Source organism: Urocampus carinirostris, chromosome 7 (assembly GCF_059441175.1).
Source record: "Urocampus carinirostris isolate Australia breed hairy pipefish chromosome 7, RoL_Ucar_1.0, whole genome shotgun sequence".
NCBI lineage: Eukaryota > Metazoa > Chordata > Actinopteri > Syngnathiformes > Syngnathidae > Urocampus > Urocampus carinirostris.
Genome location: NC_142355.1, coordinates 9,437,264 through 9,460,387, shown reverse-complemented (window position 1 = coordinate 9,460,387; position 23,124 = coordinate 9,437,264). Strand labels below are relative to the sequence as shown.

The 23,124-nt window shown below is 42.0% G+C and overlaps 1 protein-coding gene across 1 annotated transcript in view; it reads left to right on the top strand.

Moving 5' to 3' along the window:
• The window catches only part of LOC148362268 (laminin subunit beta-1-like), a 76,120-nt gene that overhangs the window by 34,330 nt on the left and 18,666 nt on the right, over positions 1-23,124 (top strand). The window contains exons 13-22 of the mRNA XM_088339676.1: positions 5,112-5,247; positions 6,297-6,455; positions 9,340-9,467; positions 12,822-12,942; positions 13,732-13,933; positions 14,005-14,148; positions 16,154-16,385; positions 17,692-17,855; positions 19,984-20,208; positions 21,701-21,918. Coding sequence (XP_088195802.1) covers positions 5,112-5,247; positions 6,297-6,455; positions 9,340-9,467; positions 12,822-12,942; positions 13,732-13,933; positions 14,005-14,148; positions 16,154-16,385; positions 17,692-17,855; positions 19,984-20,208; positions 21,701-21,918 — 1,729 coding nt within the window. The remainder of the gene's footprint in view (positions 1-5,111; positions 5,248-6,296; positions 6,456-9,339; positions 9,468-12,821; positions 12,943-13,731; positions 13,934-14,004; positions 14,149-16,153; positions 16,386-17,691; positions 17,856-19,983; positions 20,209-21,700; positions 21,919-23,124) is intronic.

The following is a 23,124-nucleotide window of genomic DNA, read 5'->3' as shown; positions in this document are numbered from 1 at the left end:
GTCAAATATGACACCTAAATTTTTAACTGAGTCACTCTGTTTGATGTGACATTTGTCAATGTTCACAGCAGTTTTTGCGAATAAGTCCCGGCATTTAGAAGGACCAATGACTAACATTTCGGTCTTTTCAGAGTTAAGACGCAAGAAATTGAGTGACATCCACTCTTTTATCTCAGTGAGACAGGCCTCCAAATTTCCACAGTTTAGTGTGGAAGATTCCTCCAACGGAAGATATAGTTGAGTGTCGTCTGCGTAGCAGTGGAAGCTGATATTGTACTTGCGAATAATATCACCTAATGGAAGCATGTAAATGTTGAAAAGTAGGGGGCCGAGCACTGAACCCTGCGGAACACCGCAGGTAACATTAAAGGGCTCAGATGTCGTTTCACCATATTTAACACAGTGCGTCCTATCTGAGAGGTAAGATTTGAACCACGAGAGGACGGCTCCTGAGAGACCAATCCATTTTTCCAACCGTTCTAGTAGGATATTGTGGCGCACTGTGTCAAAAGCAGCACTAAGATCCAGCAGCAGCAAAAGTGATGAAGCGCCAGAATCCATTGACATTAGGAGATCATTTGTTACCTTGATCAGAGCTGTCTCAGTAGAGTGGTTAGCCCTGAATCCTGATTGCATGGATTCAAAAAGGTTATTCTCCGATATGAAAGCATTCAGCTGCTGTGCCACTACTCTTTCGAGTACTTTAGAGAGGAAAGGTAGGTTTGACACAGGTCTGTAATTACTTAATATTTCTGGATCAAGGTTGGGTCGTTTCAGTGTGGGTTTAATAACGGCGGACTTAAAAGCTGCTGGAACTACACCTGAGGAGAGTGATGTATTTATAATATTTAGAACTGAAGGCCCAAGGACGCTAAAAAGACTTTTAATAAGTGAACCTGGGAGAGGGTCGAACTGGCAAGTTGTCGGTTTGGCCGCATTCACCACTTGTTTGAGATCATCAAGTGACAGTTCACTAAAACCGGCCATTTTCCCAGGGCAGCCACCCTGTCGTGCATCTGTAAATTTCAGTCCTTTAATACGTGTGGTACTAACAATATCTTTTGCAATTTCTTCCTGTATGCATTGAATCTTCTTAGTGAAGAAGACCATTAAGTCCTGAGCAGAGTGTGTCGAACTGTCTGCGATAGCCTGTTGCCTTGTAAGCGATGCTACAGTGTCAAAAAGGGCTTTGGGGTTGTTCTTTTGAGACGCAATCACCTTCGAAAGGTAGGCCGATTTAGCAGAGGCAAGGGCCGCTTTATACTTTAACAAGCTGTCACACCAGGTTTGATGGAATACCTCAAGCTTGGTAGCGCGCCATTTTCTCTCCCATTTCCTGCATTCTTTTTTAAGGGCTCTAGTTTCATCAGTAAACCAAGGTGTGCGTCTTTTAGGACGTGATTTTAGTTTTATGGGCGCTATTGAATCCAGCACACTAGTCAGGGTGGTATTGAACTCATTCATGAGTGAGTCAATCGAGCCATTGTATTTAGGAAAGGACGCAACTGCTCCTGGAAGGAGTTCAAAGAGCTCAGAAACTGTGCCAGTGCTTATATTGCGTCCGCTAAATCCCTCAGCTTTATTAAGTCTACATTTAGTTAGCACCTCAAATGTCACTAAATAATGATCAGAGATAACAGTAGTACACGGTAGAACCATAATGTTTGAGGTTAAAACTCCTCGAGTCAGAATCAAGTCTAGCGTGTTCCCATTTTTATGGGTTGGCAAGTCAACCAGTTGAGTAAAACCAAATGCATCAATTAGAGAACTAAACGCAATAGTAAGTGAACTGTGTGGGGAGTTCATATGAATGTTAAAGTCTCCCATAATTATAATTTTGTCTGCATAGGTTACTAGTTCAGACAAAAGTTCAGCAAATTCGTCTAAGAAAGTTGTGTATGGCCCAGGTGCACGATAGATAGTTATTACATCAATTGACAATTGAGGGGACCGCATCACAAGAGCCTCAAACGTTTTGTAATTGAAAGAGATAGTGAGAGAGGAGAAAAAAGAGAAATAGATAGAGAGTAAAACATAGAGAGAAACAGGACCCTGAGTGCCTGATTGTGACAATATAGAAAGCCATAAAAATAAATTAGTGTATCTACATATGGCAACTTTTGGTTAATCACGTACCTCTTAACTATCACAGTGAAAAATGTATTTTTAGATCAGTCATCTCCCAGCCGATGGTTGCACCACCATAATAACCACAATATGACTTTTGAAGCCGTGTCAGTCTATTTACCCTTACCCCTCTTGTCCGATCCTTGTTCCACGTAGCATTTTTTTAAACTTCATCCGCTTAACACCTGTCACTCTCAAGGGGTTCATACTCAATAGTTCGTTCATCTATAAAGAGAAGAGGTGCGCTTGATGTAAGCCTCCTCCCACTGTATGAACATCGGCAGTATGCTTCCCTTATGTAACCGCGGTGTACCTGTCCCACCAAAGATCCACATTCACGCTGGACTGGATGATGAGGTTTTTATTACAGTTTCTGCAGATGAAATGAATCACAACATTAGCTTCTCTGCTGGCTTTGATCTCTTTGATCTCGTTGGCAGCTGGCTCTGTAGACTGCCCAAAGCATATCAAAGAGCTTTCTTTTCAATTTACATGAAATACATTTTAGAATATCACAATACATTTTTACATCCATTTTAACAAGAGATTGCATAGTGTTTTTTTACCGTTTACAATGAATTCAACATATTTTTCTTTAGTCTGAATTTTAACCAACATCATCCTTTTTATATATATGAGAAAATAGAAATAAGAACAATAATGAGTATAAAAACGGGTACAATTTACCTGCAGATGAAATGAGTCATAACACGTTATTAGCTTCTCTTCTGGCTTTGATCTCTTTGATCTCTACAAGGGGGATTAACATTTTAGCACAACAGAAACAAAACGAAAATAAATCCAAACAGCTTGACAACATCAATCACATTACTGTGCATTTTGAGAGATTTGTCAGCTGTGGTTATAATGTTTAAAATTAACTTTTTTTTTGTGGAGCACCAAAAGATGTGTCTTACCGTTGGCAGCTCGCTCTGTAGACTGCCAACAAAACCCTGCCTTCCGGTCACATGTCAAAAGCCAAAACAAACCCTACCCCATACCAGCAGCTGTCACGTGTTGGACTCATCATTGCAGGACACTTACCAAAAACTATACACATATTTCAGCAGGAATTTCAATAAACCAAAAACTATTATCACACCCGTTACACTTAAAATAATAGTTCTGTTTTGAAAGTAATGTCAAAGTATTAAACATACTGGGAATTGTCCTGTTTGATACTCAAGCTTTGCGTACTATGGGTTAAAAATACTAAGGTGCCGTGAGGAGTAACCACGTCTTACTTGAATACAGTGGAACCTCGGTTCTCGACCATAATCGGTTCCAGAACCCTGTTCGAAAACCGATTTGTTCGATCACCGAAAATCGTTTTTCCCATTAAAAGTAATGTAAAATCGTTTTAATCCGTTCCAACACCCTGAATGTTTACAATGACCGTAAACATGAAGCTAACCCAGGCTAATCGTACGTTCGCGTTAGCATTAACGTGTAAAAAATAAAAAAAAAGGATTATGAATAGGATTTCTTACCTTTGTGGTGGACGGTGGGGAGAGAAAAATCATCAAAAGTTTTCCAACCTCTTCCGAAACTTGCGTCAGTTGCTTGCTTATAGCGCTAACTTCCTTAGCCGTATCACTCGATTTCACAGCCTCCTTATTCTTTACTATCGTACTGATAGTAGATTTAGCCATGCTGTATTCACTAGCAAGATCGGAAATTCGTACACCTCTTTCATATTTAGCTATTATGTCTTTCTTAGGTGCCGGTCACACAGCCGTTTGCGGCTGAATCACGGCTAAAATTTTGCGTTTTTTTTTGCCCGTGGTTGCCCGCGATGGAAAATGCGCAAAATTGGCCAACCCGCTGTTCATCGGTGGTATGCCCGCAAAACAGACGCCGGCGACTGTTCCGCTTCCTCATCGCGTCATTTCCGCGTCATTTTCTCATGTGGACCACGGGTATAAAACCTCCCGAGCCGGTGTTGTGCCCAAAACCGACTCCAACGCATGGATTAAGACGAGGTCACTACGGTGACAGGGATCCATGTCCACCCCCTTGACGTCTCGAGCACAACTGACGTGTGCTCGGCAAATCGCGCTGTATATACGCGGAGAAAGGCGTTTGATCGTCACACGCGTAACACACTAATTTCACGTAATAACACCGCGATACAGGCGCAGAACATGCTATTACCATGCTCCACCCACGATTACCCGCTGAAATTTCCCGTCCTACCCATGTGTAACCACGTCCTGGCCGCGGCCAGAGCACGCCGTTCCGCGTCATTTCCGCGTCATTACCTCGTGTGCCGCCCGTGGTTAACACGTGGTCTAAAGTTTTGAGCAGCGCAAAACTTTTTCGCGCGGCCGACCGCGTGTGAATTTCCGACCGCGAGTAAAGCACTGCTGTATCTCGTCTATATGGCGGTCTCAAAGCGTCCAACAGCTGCCAACAGCGTCTGCTTCACGGCCAGAAATTTCTGGCCGTGGTTCACCCTCGATACGCCCGTGAAAGGCTGTGTACCCGCGCTCTAGAGAATTGAGCAGCGCAAAACTTTATCGCACTGCCACCCGCGCGCGAATTTCCGACCGCGTGTTAAGCACTGCTGTATCTCGTCTGTATGGCGATCTCAAAGCGTCCAATAGCGTCCCCCTCACAGGCAGAAATTTCTGGCCGTGATTCAGCCTCAAACGGCTGTGTGACCGGCCCCTTAAAGGCAATAGTTTTACGATCAACTTGTCTTTTTTCACCTGTCCTGCTTGCACCGACCTTCTTCTGAGGCATAATTAGGGGCTGAAACACCCTTACGCCGCTCAGCATCGCACCCTAGCGTACCGGCGTTCGAACTCCGATTTTTTGACCGAAAAGCGAAGCAAGAATTTCTCGAAATTTTTGGTCGAACACCGATTTGTCTGAACTGAGAGGCGTTCGAAAACCGAGGTTCCACTGTAGTTTTCAGTGTTGTCACCTGATTTCATTGAATGTAAAGTAATTTCAGAAATTAAAAGTCTGCGTTCTCTTAGGTGCAATCAGGTGACTGGTCAGTGCGTCTGCAGAGACCACATGTTTGGTCGTCGCTGTGATCAGGTGGAGTCAGGATTCTACTTCATGGCTTTAGATCACTACACATATGAGGCAGAAGATGCCAAGTTAGGACCTGTAAGTACTTGATCAACTGTTGTGCTCTATATTCTTATTTTGATGAATATTTGAATCGCTCACAAGGATCATTATTTTCTTGATTCACTAATAACTACACAGATTCTCAATTATCATTTTTTATTTGCGGTTAATTGGAACAAAGGTAGGTAGGTAGGTAGGTAGATAGATAGATAGATAGATAGATAGATAGATAGATAGATAGATAGATAGATAGATAGATAGATAGATAGATAGATAGATAGATAGATAGATAGATAGATAGACGGACGGACGGACGGACGGACGGACGGACGGACGGACGGACGGACGGGCGGGCGGGCGGACGGACGGACGGACGGACGGATAGATAGACAGATAGATACTTTAGGGAAATTCACATTCAAATTGACTAAAATTAAAATATCTGTTTGCTGCATAGGTAGTCAATTTCTGGTATGAGCTATAACTTGGGGAATAAAAATAGAAGCCTGATACAATAATCCCTTATACAATACATTCAACACTGCCCTCTTGTGGCCAGAGCGAGCATTTGGTTTGCATTCATTTGAAAAAAAATCTTAACTTTTGATATAAATGATCTAGAGACTGGGCCGGCTGAGTGGTTAGCGCTTCTGTGGCAAAGTTCTGAGGTCATGGGTTCAAATCTAGCAGCTAGCCTTCCTGTGCGGAGTTTGCATGTTCTCCTCGTGCTTGCGTGGGTTTCCTCCAGGCACTCCAGGTTTCATCACACATTCCAAAAACAAGCATGTCAGGTTAATTGGGCGGTCCAAATTCTCCACAGCGAGTCAGTTGTCTGTCTCTGTGTGCCCTGCGACTTGTTGGCAACCAGTTCAGGGTGTCCCCTGCCCGCTGCCCGAAGATAGCTGGGATGGGCTCCAGCGCCCCCGCGACCCTACTGAGGACAAGCAGTGCAGATAATGGATAGTTTTGTGATTAACTCTCGGGCCATTTGGGACATCCTCACACAATGCCATGTCACCAGAACGTCAATGTTGTGTTTATTCAAAGACTGGTTAACTGCTCGCCTAATGGTTCTTTTCTTTCAGGGTGTGATGGTGGTTTCAAGGCCCCACCCGCAGAACCACTCCCCCACTTGGACAGGTATTGGCCTGGTCAATGTCCCCGAGGGCGCTTTCCTTGAATTCACTGTCAACAACATCCCTCACTCTATGGAATACGACATCATCATCCGCTATGAGCCGCAGGTAAGAGACAAGGCGTAAAGGGAACCGTTTTGGTGTTGCAAACCTAGTAATGAAATGCAATGAAATGATCTACATTTATATAGCGCTTTTCAAGTCAATGACTTCCCAAAGCGCTTTACAATGTGCTCCACATTTCCCAATAGCGGCCTTGCAGCCATGTAAGGCGCTAACCTGCTTATTGGGGGTATTAGGGGTTCAGTGTCTTACCCAAGGACACTTCGACATGTAACACGGACGAGCCGGGATTCTAACTGGGATCCCTTGATCCCAAGACGAGCGCTCTACCTCCTGAGTTACTGCCGCCCCAAATAATAGCTGCTTGGACATAGACCTGGGGTGTCAAACCCATTTGACCACAAGGGCCACATGAGAAAGCACCCTCGCAAAGCCATACTAGCAGATTACAGATAAAGATAGAAAGAAAAACGTGAGAAAGATAGTAGCCAAAAAAGATAGAAAGGGAGAGAGAGATTGGAACTGAGAGGGGAGGAATGACAGAAAGAGAGAAAAAGAGACCAAATGAGAAAGAAACAGAGAGACAGAAAGAGCGATAGACAAAGAAAGACAGAGCAAAACAGAGATGGGGAAAAAGAGAGAGAATTAAAAAGAGTAAAAAAAAAGAAGAGCATAAGAAAGAGAGAGAGTGAACGGGAGAAAAGAGGGTAATACACAAACAGAAAGATAGAGAAACAGGAAAGAAAAGAAAGAAAGAAAGAAAAAAAGGAACAAAGAAACAAAGAAAAAAGAGTGAAGAATACAGTACGTAGGAGATAAAGAGAAAGGAGAGAGAGGAAAATAGAGAAAGAGACAGTGCTTTACTTGTGCCTCTATCACCGTATTGCAGGCATGTAGCCTGTTGATTTATTTAATGTACAGTGGTAAGGATTCGATTTCCAGCTCCCGCAGCCTTCTTGTGCGGAGTTTGCATGTTCTCCCCATGCTTGTGTGGGTTTCTTCCGCGCACTCCGGTTCCCTCCCACATTTTCCAAAACATGCATGTCAGGTTAATTGGCCGGTCCAAATTGTCCCTAAGTGTGAATGAGCGAGTGCCCTGCGACTGGATGGCAACCAGTTTAGGGTGTCCCCTGCCAACTGGCCAAAGTCAGCACGGATGGGCTCCAGCATCCCTGCAGCCCTGCTGAAGATAAGCAGTGCAGAAAATAGATGGACAGTGGTACCTCGTCTTAGGAGCTTAATTCTATCCAGGATAAGGCTTGAACAGAGGAATGTCTGAGATTGCATACCTGTCAACCTATATGTTTTCCTTATGTTATACATCTTTTGGTCCTTGAAATTGTGTACACCAAATAACTATTTTTCATACGGGAATCTTAATAAAAAAATCTCTTCTGGATCATTTCGGTCTCTGGTAGCAAATGACAACTTCATCGTAGAATGCTAATACTGTTGTGGTGTTCCACATAGTCTGTCTTGCTGTGGGTAAATAGGTGCACTGTTGCGTTTGTAAGGTTTATTATGGCTTACTAAGGGCAATTGGCTGAGGTTGACAGGTATGAGATCGAAAGACTCTTGATGATACGTAAGCTATATCTAGCTATCTATCTATCCACCTTGGTCATATCCCTCAAGAGGGGTGACCGACAGCAAGACAAACACATACAATAACAAAGGAAATAAAAGGGGAAAAAAAGCAAAAAAACACGCACAAAAATGTTTGGACCATGGCCAACACAATTGAACAAAAAAACCAAACAAGTTAGGCACATCGGCAGCTAAGTTGGTCATGCTTTTGTCCCTCCAAATGAAACGGGACACCAGAAGGCGGCCATGTCACTCGGGTCAGGGTGACACAACACACTCTTTTGTTCAACAGCAGGGCCCGACAGCTTTCACTGGTTTACCCCTGCCGCATCATACGGGTGCCCAGCCCATCCTTAAGAACGTGTCCACAATCCCACTATCCTTTCACAACACCTCTCCACTCCTTCCTATCACCAACAAGAGCTCTAGCTTCCATTATATTTAGACCTCTTTCCTGCAGAGCATTCATAACACCATCCATCCACGTCAATCGCGGCCTTCCTCTTGGTCTCCTTTTATTTACTTCTGCTCTGTAGATCCTCTTCAACATTCGCTCCTCATCCATCCTCTCCACGTGTCCAAACCAACCGAGTACTCTCTTATCCACACGCTTGCTCAGTTCCACGTCTACTCCAGTTCTGTCTCTCACAATTTCATTTGTCAATCTATCCATTCTTGTCACTCCTAACATACTCCTCAAACACTTCATCTCAAAAACATTCAATTTTCTTCTTAAATCTGCATTCAGGCTTCAAGTCTCTGCACCTACAACACAGTTGGCACAATCACACTCTCATACAGTCCCCTCCTAACATCCATACTCATATGTTTCCTCAGAATCAGCCACAAGCGCTGTGTCATCTGCAAACAACAGATGACACAGCGTAAGCACTTACTGTAAACTTAAAATTGAATGTGATTTACACACAAAATAATTTTTACACCACGATTTCTGTTTTTTGCTTGTTGTAGTTTGCAAATGCAAACCGGAACCAGCTGATGCTAGAAGTGAGCGGTCACAAGCGGCCCCTAGGGTTAGCCTTTGGGACTGCTGGTGACCTAGATTTTCCTTTGTATAGCATGAGAGTTTGTTCTTGCAAATAAAACTCGAATATCGAAATTCTCTGGTTTAGAGGTGTTCAAATAAAGAGGTACAACCGTACTGCACGTTGTATACTGGGATCGCGGGTTTATGAATAATTTTGACATTAAATACTACACATCCAATTACCACAGGTTTAGCTCTGGGTTTCATGTGGAAGGCAAAACCTCCACCACCATCATAGTGTGATTATTGGGAGAGTCATGTTTGATTTCACAAAACGTTTTTATGTTCTTTCAGCTGCCTGACATATGGGAGGAAGTTTTAATGACAGTGATGAGACCTGGACCTATCACAGCAGATAGTCGTTGTATAAATACTATGCCAGACGACGACCACCAAATGATTTCACTACACCCTGGATCACGGTAATGCGTACTCATATTTAAATGTTTATCTACAGAACCAATAAGAATTAATGGTTGAAGTTACTACTAGAACAACACACTATAATAAACAACACACCATTCAAATAGCTTGGAGCTATCATATCTGGAAGGTAGTCAGAACCAGAAATTATGGCCAGGACGGATCCACTTGCCCGACTTAAACTCATCTACAGAGACAAGAACATTGCAGTGAAATCAAAGATCAACTCATGCTGGTTCTTTCCATCTTTCTCTTGGCCTACAAGAAATGGATTCTCACTGCAAAACTGTAAAATAAAATCAAGACCTTGGATATGGAACGCTACAGGAAACTTCTAAGCATCAGCTACTTAGCCCATGTGACAAATAAGATGGAAGTGGTCCGCAGTTAAATCGTCTTTTAAATCAGCATCATGGGCCACATTGAGAAATTGGCAGAGGGGGCAGGCCAGGAGTTTAAAAGAGAGCAAAACTATGCGCAAACACAAACTGCAAGATAATCAAGAGTGGCCATGATTATTCTCCCAGGCACAGTCCAAATGGGTCAGAAGGAGAGGAGGACCCAAAAAACAACTGGGCTGACAACATCAAGGAATGTGGTGGTGTTGGTGGTGGTGGTCTGCATTTATATAGTGCTTTTCAAGTCACTGAAGACCACCCAATGGATGTTTGCCAACTTTGCCTTGATCAAAAACACGCCAGGAACCATCAGCAGTGGTGAAAGCTGTCCAGAGCTGCAGCCTTAGTAAGTCCCAGTGACCTAGGAGGCTAAGGAATTTGTGTCCGTGACAGGCATATTGTTATGTTTGTCTTTGAGGTGTTGAGGTTTAAAGCATTGAAAAGCATTCAGAGGTGAGGTAGCAAAGGGTTCTTATCGCCAAGGCGTTTTCGTTGTTGTTCAAGCTTCTTCTTAGTACCCATTGTGTGACAATTCGCGTTCTTGTCTTTGTTCATTTGCATTAGAGATTGTTAACCAGGCATGAGTCACAGAGCCCGCCTTCATGTAACCTCAACTCTTCTGACCTTGACGTTGCCTTCACCAAAAACAGGCTAGGAACCGTCAGCAGTGGAGAAAGCGGTCCAGAGTTGCATCCTCAGTGTTGCCCCAAAGACCCAGGTGGTTAAAGGATTTGTGTCCGTGACAGATATATTGTTATGTCTGTCTCTGAGGTGATGTTCAAGTTTAAAGACATGAGTTGCAGCACCACTGTGAAATAACCTTAACTCCTTTGATGTTTGAAAGTTCAGAAACATTGTCGGTTTTATGTCATGGTTCACGGACGCTTTAACTGCCAGGGTCGACTGGGCACCACTACCTGTGTTGTGTCTTGAGCAAGTACAGCCTGGCGGCACCCATTCCTCCCTAGGGCCGTTTTGTTGGATATGAGTTTGCTCCCCCATATGAAACAGTACTAATTTCCATGGTTACCAGCAGGGTTGGGTAGGGTTACTTTAACTTGATTACTTCCAATTACTTTTGGATTACTCCAATACCAAATATGCTCATAAAAGACAAAATAAACTAAATATGAATAAAATGACTAAATTTTGTGCAGGCTTGGGGAGTAACGGAATACATGGAACGGCAAAAATGATGTTGGCAAGCTGTTTGGATTTATTTTCATTTTGTTTCTGTCGCATTTTATGTTAGTTTTGCCGGAGATCAAAGAGATCAAAGCCAGGAGAGAAAGCTTACCACGTGTTCTGAGTCATAATTGTATTCATATTTAGTTTCTTTTGTCTTTTATGAGCACATTTGGTATTGGAGTAATCCAAAAGTAATTGAAAGTAATCAAGTTAAAGTAACCCTATATGGTTACCAGTAGCAGAAGAAGCCTCCTGATCTGACTCAAAAACAGCACTTTTACCATCCGGTCACCGTTGTTTTTCATTGTGAAGCATCCTCTCGCTTTTCACAGATGAGCAGGATCTCGGCATTGATGGGCCGCAGCATGTGAGAGTACTAATACTAGATCCTAAATGTCGACTTTTACGGGATCCACTTCCCCGGTCATACCAAAACGTAACACGTATACTGTATATAACACCAGAAAAAAAATACTAATACAAGTACCGTATTTTCCACACTATATGGCGCACCGTGTTATAAGGCGCACCTTCAATGAATGATATATTTTAAAACTTTTGCCATACATAAGACGCACCCCATTATAAGGCGCTATAAGTGCATGCTGGTTTAAGATCAGGTAATTGTGCAATTTTGTAATTGTAATCCTGTGCAGTCCTTCGAGACATTTTTGTGATTAAGGGCTATTTACGGTAAATAAATGTGACTTGACTTGACTACAGTAGAGAATGTAGTTACGTTATGCAACCTCTAGAGGTTGCCACGCTAAAGGGAATGTCAACAAAACATTCAAAATGGTCAAACTTTATTGTTAACAAACAAGCTTTCCACAACTCCATTCACTCCCAAAATAAATAAACAGCCGTTTTATTATTTTCTCTGAGGTAAAGCATTTTCGTGACACATCTTTGAACAACATCAAGGCATATCATGTTACTTTTCCTCCATTTGGTCAACACGCAAAAAAAAAAAACGTCTGATACTGTTATTTTAAATGAAACGTTAGTGCAATCGCAATAAAGTGACACTCGTAATGTGCAAAAACAACAAGTGCAAAACAATAACAATAAAGTAATAACATAATAACTGTAAAATGTAAAACGTAAACACACAAAAGAAAAACAAAGATCACTCTATAAGCTCCTCATCGACGAATCCCTCGAATTCTTCTTCTGCAGTCTTCGAATTGACCATCTCAGTGAATGGGCCATCCAACACGTCCAGCTCCGTTTCATCAAGGTCGTCATTAATTGAGTCAGTGTCGCTGATGTTGTCTGGCTGTTCGGGGACAATTCCCGTCTTCTTGAAAGCTCGGACCTCAGTTGAGACTGATATATCAGCCCATGCATTTACGATCCACTGACAGATGGTGGCGTATGTCGCCCGGCGCTGTCTCCCCGCACGTATGAAAGAGAATCGTTGTTTAATATTTCCCAGTATGCACAGCGCGAAAAATGGAGTCGGCGGCTGTTTCTCGTAGGTGCGAGACCTTGCGAATTTAATATTGAGCCATATATAAGGCGCACTGTGTTATAAGGCGCATGGTCAGCTTTTGAAAAAAATTTAGACTTTTAGGTGCGCCTTATAGTGCGGAAAATACGGTAGCTTTTTTTAAGCATTTGGTACTTTGATTTTTGTTGGTTTCTTTCACACTGGATATTTCTGTTTTGTTTCAACTCATTTGATGTATTCTCATATGTGACATTGTTTACATTTTGTCTTACAAAGTTCAAAGCAACTCAACACATGTTTCACATTTCTTTTAGGAACGTAGCCCTTCCCAAGCCAGTTTGTTTTGAATCTGGTTTGAACTATACCATCCGTCTGAGTCTGCCTTTGTATTCAGCCCTCAGTGATGTCCAATCACCGTACACACTCATTGATTCCGTAAGCATACATTTATTTATTTTCTTCTTAACATTACTGTATTTTCTGCACCGAGAGGCACACACCCAAAACATAGTATTTTGTCATATATATTTCATACATAAGACACACCGGAATGCACAACTACAAGTACAGGTATAGATTTATGCAATGCAGTGTGCCTCAAACTCACATAACATTGTATCCAATGGGAACCCAAGTAGTGTTACCACTAGTCCACCAGAAATACAGATGACATACAAAAAGGCATTACAATTTATCATCACACTCTTTTTTTATCGTGCATTCTAATAGGCGTCAATAACCTCTTGTTATACATGTATAGTATTTTGTTAAAAGACTGTTTTTTCCATTTTTCATTCCCCATCATTTATCGGTGAAGAACTGGAGAGACCGTTTAACCTATCAGAATGCACTAGCAACTCTTTACCAATAAATGTTGAAGAATGAAGAAGCATTTCAACAAAATACGATACAAGCTCCTTTTATGTACACCTACATCTTAAACCGAGGGGTTATTGGCGCTCAGGTGAAGAAGAGGAGAGACAGTTTAACCTATCAGAATGCACTCTGCAAATCAGTGTTGTGGCAGTGTTGTGAGTAAAACTAGTTTTATTATGTCTTGTTTATGGACATTTGTACCGCTGGTGGTCTAGTAGGAACCTGTAGACTATCAATAATCGAATCAAACTGGGGTTTATAGTCCAAAAAATACAGTATTTTTTAATTTTGTGGACAGGCAAAGCAGCTTTTTTCCCTGAAGTGTAAAACTATTCTATATCTTATTAGATTGTGCTGATGCCCCACTGTAAGAACCTGGAGCTTTTCAGCTCCCCAGAAGGAGGAGAATCCGTTGAGAACCGAGGCTGGGAAACCTTTCAACGTTATCGTTGCATGGAAAATAGTCAGAGCGTCATCAAGACCCCAATGACCGACATTTGCCAAAACTTAATTTTCAGCATTTCTGCTCTGCTACATCAGGGAGCCAAAGGTAGTGTTCCAAATATCCAGTGTTATTAAGGGATGTAACAAAACCTTGAGATGTTTTTTTGTCCCTTCCAGAATGCAAATGTGATCCTCAAGGCTCTCTGAGTACAGTCTGCAATGCGAGCGGAGGTCAATGTCAGTGTCGACCTCATGTGGTTGGTCGAAATTGTGACAAATGCGCTCCGGCTACTTTCCAGTTTGGACCAGGTGGCTGCAAAGGTATAACCTCCAACTTCTTTTTGCAATAAAGCAGGGGTGTCAAACTCAGTTTGGTTCCGGGGCCAGTTCTAGACTTTCTGTTCTGGCGCAGGGTGGTTCAGTAAAACAGTGTCAACTCCAAGTTTTTAGCTTTGTTTTTCAGTATTATGCTTTATCACCAGTGTTCCCTCTAAGCTGCACGCGGGCGCAATTGCGCACTGCTCGCACATTCTCAGTACACAAGAAAATCTAGCCAGCGCACAAGGGTCCTAAACGGCTCTTCAGGTTGTTTTTCTTCTTTAATCCCAACATGACCAAATATTATGTAAACGTATGCACAAAATGACTTAAAGGAAGGGGGGAATAGAACAAAAAAGAAAAAAATACAAAAATGAAAAAGTTGTGAAAAGCTGAGAAAAAAGGAAGAGAAAAAAAGAAGGAAACATTTTGAAAAAAGCTAGAAAAAAGGAAAAGAAAGAAATGTAGGAAAAAAGTAAATAGAGAACAAAAAGAAAAAAGGAACAGCTCGGAAAAAATAAACACAATGAGATTTTTTTAAAGGGATTTTAAAAAAAAGTAGAAAAAAAACACGGAAAAAAGAAGAAAAAGTTTGTGTTGCATTCAAATAATTTCCAATTATATCAAGTGAATCTTGTTGCCAACATTGTACCTTCACTAAAAATGTGATTAAGTACAGTTCTGTATCTTACAACCGTCTAAATAAGCCCCCAAAAATGTTAATATTATGCGACAAAATATATCAGGAAATAAAAAGAAATGGATATCTTGTGAAAGAATTGTAAGAACAAGCGACGTTTGTAGGCCGTACAGCCTTTGCAATAGTACATGAGTCCATTCGTTCAAAAGAGAAAAATAATTTTGCATTGCCGGAAACTCAGCAAAATGTAACGTGATGTCAAGTTTTGGACATGTTTGATAATGACTCAGTTGCCAGACTTGGGATTGCTGTTGCTCACTGTTGTTTCAAGCGTTGCTCACCGACTTTGTGTGAACGCTCAGACCCGTGGAAAATTAGAGGGAACATTGTTTATCACCCTGTCTACTTTGCAGGGTTTTTATGGGTGCCTCGAATATTTTTTTTTCTTTTTCCTTTCTTTTTTACACTTCTTGTCTATATTAGTTTCCCTTTCTTCTTTTTTTTCCATTAGTTTATTTAAAAGGCTCAACATGAAAAAAATATATATGCCTTTTGGTCACTGAGTCTCCATGGTTTGTATTCCTTCCAGTCCTTTGTAGCACTTGTTTTTGGTTGCACTACACAATAAAGCAACATCTAGTGGTCCAATATTAAACATTGTCCTTTACAAGACATAACTTATTTTTGGGGGTTTAGAAGTAGAAGCGATATCAATGATTTGAGTTATTGAGTTTTCAGTAGATTTAGCTTTTTTTTTTAACTCTTGGCCATTTTGAAATGTCAATTACTCACTTAAATCGGTCAAAATGGTCTTTACATACCTGTCAACTTATGTTTTCCCTGTACTTTATGCATGTTTTGATCATTTCAAATTGTATATGTGGTCTAACGTTTGTGCATATGATCTTATTTTTATCCGACGTATTCTTTCTTTTCACTGGTTTACCCCTACCGCATCATCATTTGGGTGTTTGGGCAATTGGGTTGGCCATGGTCCAAAAATGTTTGTGTGTTTTTTGCTATTTTTTCCCTTTTATTTTCTTTGTTATTGTATGTGTTTGTCTTGCTGTCGGTCACCCCTCTTGAGGGATATGACCAAGGTAGATAGATAGATTCTTTCTTTTGTGAGTAAATAGGTGTTGCATTGTCTTTGTAAGGGGTGTTATCGGTTGATGAGGGGAGCAACTAACAAGGGGAGCAATTGGCTGGTATTGACAGTTATGCCTTTAGCTCCGATAACCCATCATTGAGAGTTCTAGCTCATTCTTGCGCTTCAACCAAAGTTACCACCGCTGTAATTTAACTCCTGTAACTTGTTCGCATTTTTTTGTAAAAAGATACAACTCATTTTTTTTTTTTTATCTGCAGAATGCGAGTGTGATACTCAGGGCTCACAAAGCCCTCTTTGCAATCAAGTGACCGGCCAGTGTGCGTGTGTTTCTGGAGCATACGAACGACGGTGTAATCGCTGCCTACCAGGCTATTGGGGTTTCCCTTCGTGCCGTCCCTGCTCTTGTAATGGCCACTCAGAGGACTGCGACTCTCAAACGGGACAGTGCCTTAACTGCAGGGACTACAGCACAGGGCACCACTGTGACAGGTATTGAGACACTCATTCAACTCATACAAGGCCATAATGTGTCAAAATGTTTTCAGAAAAAAATATATAAAATAAAAGAAAATTAAACTCAGTCCATAGAAATAGAGGGATGGCAGCGAAATCTATAAAAGTACCGTATTTTCACGACTATAAGGCGCACCGGGTTATAAGGCGCACCCCCCAAAAATATTTTTTTGTCCTATATTTTCCATACACAAGACGCACCGGACTATAAGGCGCTACAGTGGGAACGTCAACAAAACAGTCAGATAGTTCAGTCAAACATATTAACCCCTTAACATTCAGACGGCTCGCAAAGAAGCAAATACGTGTTTTGTTCTGTTTTTATTTTAATGTTCGAAATAAAGTTTCCATTCATTCATTCCACATATCATTAGGAAGGGTAAACTCTTGGTGTGGTGGGATTCAAGAAATGCCAATCATTTCTTTGTCTCTATTTTCTTTTTCGCTGGCAACTGTGTGGACAGCAAAGTAAGAATTTCATTGTGCAGGGAATTGTGGTTCTTTACTGTGCATATGACAATAAGCACTTTGAATTGAATTGAATTTAAAAATAGACTCATCACAGAAACATCAAGATCAGACAGGAACAAGATACTGAGAAAATACAAAGTAGCTCACCAAAGTCGTCTTGCAGCCATCACGTTCTATAATAATACGCAACCATGGTCCTCTTACAGCCATGAGTGTAGTAAATCCAACCGTGTAAAATTTTTAGACACTCCAAAACACGCAATAATGCCGACAAAAGAAAAAATCAGACGAGAAGCATCTGCATCGATGGATGTTGCTTGTTGCTAGCTGTCTGTTTAGCCCCATAATTCCCGTTTACAAATACAGACTACAGGAGTAAAAATGTTTTCTCCTGGTCGTAGAGCAACCAAACATGTGATTCAGATCTTTTTCGGCCAATTGCAGGCTTTGTTTTGCCCCGCTTTAGCCTACACGAACCTGTAAATGCTAAAAAAGACTGGCCTCCTTTACCCCCGAATAACTTTAGCCAATTGTGACCAATCCCAATGATGACTGACACATAAGTTAGAAAATGAAACGCCGGTATATATATCGTAGCATACACCGCGGACTACTTCGCCTACTGAGGGAAATCTAGTCGGCAGCTGCTTGCCTTAGATGAGAGACCTTGCGACTTAATATTGATCCATATATACAAGGCTCACTGTATTATAAGGCGCATGGTCAGCTTTTGAAAAAAAGAAAGGCTTTTAGGTGCGCCTTATAGTCGTGGAAATACGGTAATTAAATTAAATTTGTCCAATATATTCAGGTGCTTGGATGGGTACTATGGTGATCTGACCCTGGGCTCTGATGACCACTGCCGCCCTTGTATGTGTCCTGATGGCCCAGGCAGCCACCGGCAGTTTGCAGAAACTTGTTTCCGGGGTGATAATTCCCAACAAGCTGTCTGCCTCTGCAACACCGGCTACAAAGGTATGATTCAGATTCAGATTCAGATATACTTTGTTGTCATTCTTGTACACGTGTATACAGAACGAACCGCACAGTTTCCTTGAATGTACGGATATGAATAAAATGTTGTATTGTTGGAGTATTGAAGTACTAATAATATACTAAATAATTATAGCTATGTATAGTATTATACAGTAGTGCAAAGAGTGCAAGAGGAGCAGCTACCCAGATGTGCAAAATGGGCAGTCAGGTAAAAAAGTTACTATACAACACCAATAACACTGGAGTACGAGGAGAACAGATGTGCAAAGGAGTGGCTAGATATAAGAGAACTACCAGTAGTGCAAAAAAAACAAACAAACAAACAGATGTACAGATTAGCAGGTGTGTAGGCTTACTATGTGTGTGATTGACCATTTAACAGTCTAATGGCCAGGGGGACAAAGCTGTTGCAGAACCTGGGGGTCCGGCACCGCACACTGCAGTACCTCTTCCCAGAGGCTAGCAGAGTGAACAGTCCATGATGGGGGTGAGAGGGGTCCCTAATGATGTTCTTGGCTCGGGATAGGCAGCGCTTCTGGCCAATGTCCTGAATGGAAGGGAGAGACGTCCCGATGATTTTCTCTGCTGTCCTCATCACCCTCCTCACACTACCCCAGTTTCTTTTAATAAAAAACCTGAACTTAGGAAAAGTTTACAAATGCTCAATTACCATATTTTCTGGACCATAAGGGGCACCTAATGGTAAAATAATATTATTTAAGTAGAAGTGAAAAGTAGTCATCCTAATAATTAGTTGGGTAGAAGTAAGTGAGCCGAACAGCGTGAAGGCTGTGCAGATCCTCTACGATCCTCCGACTTAATTTTGGACATTTTATGTCCGATTCCAGCCTGACGTCTGGGCTAGGTTCGGGCTGGGTTTGCCCAAGATCTTACCTCTAGGCACATATAATAAGCCCAAATTAAAACCCAATGGGCCTTATATACCACAGAATACGGTGGATAAGATTGTTTTTGCATACAGTCATTATAGCTATGAGGTTTTATGGTATACTACCGTTTTCGTGCAATGATTGTTGGCTGACCAAACTCGCATAATATTGTGTGCATCCGGAATCAAATCCGAGAAGTGTCTGTGAGAGTCATATAATAAGGCATTAGTACAGGGGTGGCGAACACGCGGCTCTTGGCCAATAAGAATGCGGCTCTTTGCCTCATCATATTTTCTATATACTGTGGCTCTTTGCCTTGTTTCCTGTCTAGTTTTTTTCCCCTCTTAAAATACACTTGAATCCATCAGAGTTAATAACAAATAATAAATAATATTTTGATATTAATTTGGCAGATTTGTTGTTTTTATGCTGCTCCGGACACATAACAGAGTGCCAATCATCTGCGTAGGTTACGTCTAATGCCGGTCAATGCGTGGTGTGGCTCTTTGACTCTAACAGTTAAAAATGTTGTCTCTTTGTGTCAAACTTGTTCGCCACCCCTGCATTAGCACATATTATATTTGCTCACGATTCCAGAAACACTGATTTGCATAGTGCATTCTGCAGTCTCTCCATGTCTTCACCAATGAATGTTAGGGAATGGAGAAAACTTTCTGTCTTTCAACAAAATACCCAATAAGCTTTCACTTATGTATACACATCAAAATACTTCATTATTGACGAACAGGTAAAGAAGTGGAAAGGGTGTTAAATCATCGGAATGCACTATGCAAATCAGTATTTCTGGCACTGTGAGTAAAAATACTGTGATAATGAGATAAGCGCTATTGTCATTTCATAAATAGTCCACTGGTGGTCAAGTGTGAAAGCTTCTTCACTGTCACCACCACTACTTGTGTTTGATTCGCGTTACATACAATGTTTTACAGGAGCCTTATCGACTGATCTATCTTTGCAATAATCTATACAGTAAGTTTATGAAGAGCACAACACTTATAGTAAAACGCACACGATAGTTCTTGCTGTCTTAACTCCATGTGACTTCGGTCTATAATATTAATATAGCAAAAGACTATTTTTTTGGTGGTGCACCTAGGATAATTTTTTATTTTATCAAAATTATTTTCCATTATTTTCACTACAGAAATGCAATACCGGGCTTTCATATGAGGTATTTAATTCTGTTTTTTCCCCAGGTGCTCACTGCAATGAGTGTTCCCCTGGGTACTACGGAAACCCTCATGAAGTGGGTGGGTCCTGCCAGCCCTGTCAATGCAACAAAAACATTGATATGTTGGATCCTAAATCCTGCAATGCCCAAACCGGTGAATGCCTGCAATGTCTTTATCACAGCGAAGGACCTGCCTGTGAAACTTGCATGCTGGGTTACTTTGGCAATGCACAGCTTCAGGACTGCAGAAGTAAGTTGACTGGTGCCTAATTTTCTCTTACAAGGATGCGTCCTACTCCGCCAATTTAGTATTTTTCCAAGACATAAAGTGCAGACTTTTATGAAGCTATATATCTCACAAAACGCAGTTAAGGTGTCAGTTATTGTCATCATATTTTCATAACAAAGTAAATGGTAAATAGTCTGCATTTATATAGCGCTTTTCAAGTCAATGAAGACCTCCAAAAGCGCTTTAAAATGTCCTTCACACTTACCCATTCACACACACACACTCACACACCAATAGGGAGTCAGCCATGCAAAGCCTACCTGCTTATTGGGGGCATTCAGGATTCAGTGTCTTGCCCAAGGACACTTCGACCTATAACACGGAGGAGCCAGGAATCGAACCTGCGACCTCTTGATCCCAAGACGAGTGCTCAACCTCCTGAGCTAATGCCACAAAGCCGTTTGTGGAACAAGCAAACTGCATGACTTGACATCAGTCAGACTTTAAAAGATCATGTCCAGTATCTTGCTCGTGTATCCAGTATCGATCCCGCCTGTCTCGTCCTGTCCGGTATCTTGCTCCAGTCTCAAGGATCCGGTATCGATCTTGTCTGTCTCGTCCTGTCCGGTATCTTGCTCCAGTGTCCAGTATCCGGTATCAATCCCGTCTGTCCCACCCTGTCCGGTATCTTGCTCGTGTAATGAAATTAAATGATCTGCATTTATATAGCGCTTTTCAAGTCAATGACTTCCCAAACCGCTTTACATTGTGCTTCACATTTCCCAATAGCGGCCGTGATCTGTGCAGCCATCTAAGGCGCTAACCTGCTTATTGGGGGTAATTGGGGGTTCAATTTCTTACCCAAGGACACTTCGACATGTAACACGGACAAGCCGGGATTCGAACTGGGATCCCTTAATCCTAAAACGATCGCTCTACCTCCTGAGCTACTGCCGCCCCCAAATGTGTATGCAGTATCCGGTTTTGATTCCGTCTGTCCTGCCTTGCCCTGTATCTTGCTCCAGTATCCGGTATCCATTCCGTCTGTCCTGCCCTGTCCAGTATCTTGCTCCAGTATCCAGTACCCTGAGGAGGCTCGGTCATCTAATAAGGTTTCCTTCTGGAAGCCTCCCTCGAAGGTGTTCCGGGCATGTGTCACCAGCAGTAGTCCCTGGGGACGACCCAGGACACGCTGGAGATACTACGTCCTTCCGCTGGCCTAGGAAGGATTGTGTGACAAAAGTTGCTACTTATAGTCCAGAAATTATTGTATGTCTTGCACTAAAATATTGATTAATATTTGTGCAATTACTCCCTTCCTCTTAGTGCAGATTTCTAAACATACACCACAGACAAATGCAGTGCGTTATGTTTGTCTTTCGGATTCTGTGCAGCGTTCTTACAACATCCATTCCATTGTTAGTGTGGATGAAGCTTTAGCCAGCGAGATGGGCCATATCTAAAATCATCATAATCACATTCACAGATTAATGAAGTATTTTTTGTTCCACAGAGTGTGTTTGCAACCAGCTTGGTAGTGATGAGGACAGCTGTCCTTCACCAGGGAACTGTCACTGCGATCGCAGCAGTGGCCAGTGTCATTGTCTCCCAAATGTTATCGGTCAGCACTGTAACCAATGTGCACCTGATACCTGGAACATGGCAAGCGGTAAGGGCTGCCAGCCCTGTGACTGCGACGCCAAACATTCAGATGGCACTTCTTGCAACGAGGTGAGCAATATGACAACCTGAAATTTGTGGAAAAAATAACATGTTATACAATACATTACTTTTGAGGGACTTTCTGCTAGTAAAGTAAAAAAGTAATATGTCAGCCGATTAACAAGCCAAAATAATTGTGAGGACGCAGTTGTCTATTTTGGGAAATATGAAGAAAGATGGTACTGTTTACCAATATTGTGTCTCAATCTGCCATTTGCAATCTAATAAAATTGAAACAACACTGCCCATCAGTGAAAAATAGTAATCAGCCATATCCCCCAAGTGGGAGGTGGCTAGAGTCATGAACACATTCCTGACTCTTTTTGGGAGATTGATACAGAGGAGGGGATTCCCAGCCCCCTCGCTCAACCCAACTGATGTGTTGGGAGTCATTAGGTGACCAAACCCCCCAATTCCAAGACCTGATGCCGAGCGCCAAGCAGGGAGGCAATGAGTACCAATGTTGTAAGTCTTAGGTATGACTCGGCCGAGGCTTGAACCAGCAACCTTCCAGTCTCAGAGCAGTCGCCCTACCCCCCAAGGCCACCGAGCAGTTACAGTTACTAGTTACTTTGTACTAAGAGTAAATCTGTTACTCCTTAAACTGCTGACACTCAAAAGTAAATGGTCTGCATTTATATAGCGCTTTTCAAGTCAATGAAGACCTTCCAATGTGCTTTACACCAACCCATTCACACACACTTACATACCGATAGTGACGTCAGCTTACTGGGGCATTAGGGAATCAGTGTCTTGCCCAAGGACATTTCGACATAATACATGGGGGAGCCGGGAATCGATCCTGTGACCAAGACGAGTCCTTCTCAATTTCTTGGTACTGTCCAAGACATTTTTTCTCCAGGTATGATGTATTCCAAAAACAAGTTCTGTGCACGTTTAGGGTAAATTCCGTGCTTACGTTTAACTCATTGATTTTCGGTTGATTCGGTCTTCCTGTATGAGGCATGCCTCCTTCCCCACACGCTGCCTACCATTCACCACTGGGGACACACAACCAAATATGTGCATGTTGAGTATTTTATTTGATAGTTGTAAATTCGGCTTGGATGGGAGTTCATCCGGCGGTGAGGATATCTCCCTGAACAATGACGAGAAAATTTTCATTCTCTGTGCTGGAGATGGCGCCACAATAATTGAACTCAATTATATTTTGCTTTTAAATAAACACAAGGCTACCCTTCAAATGTTGTTCCT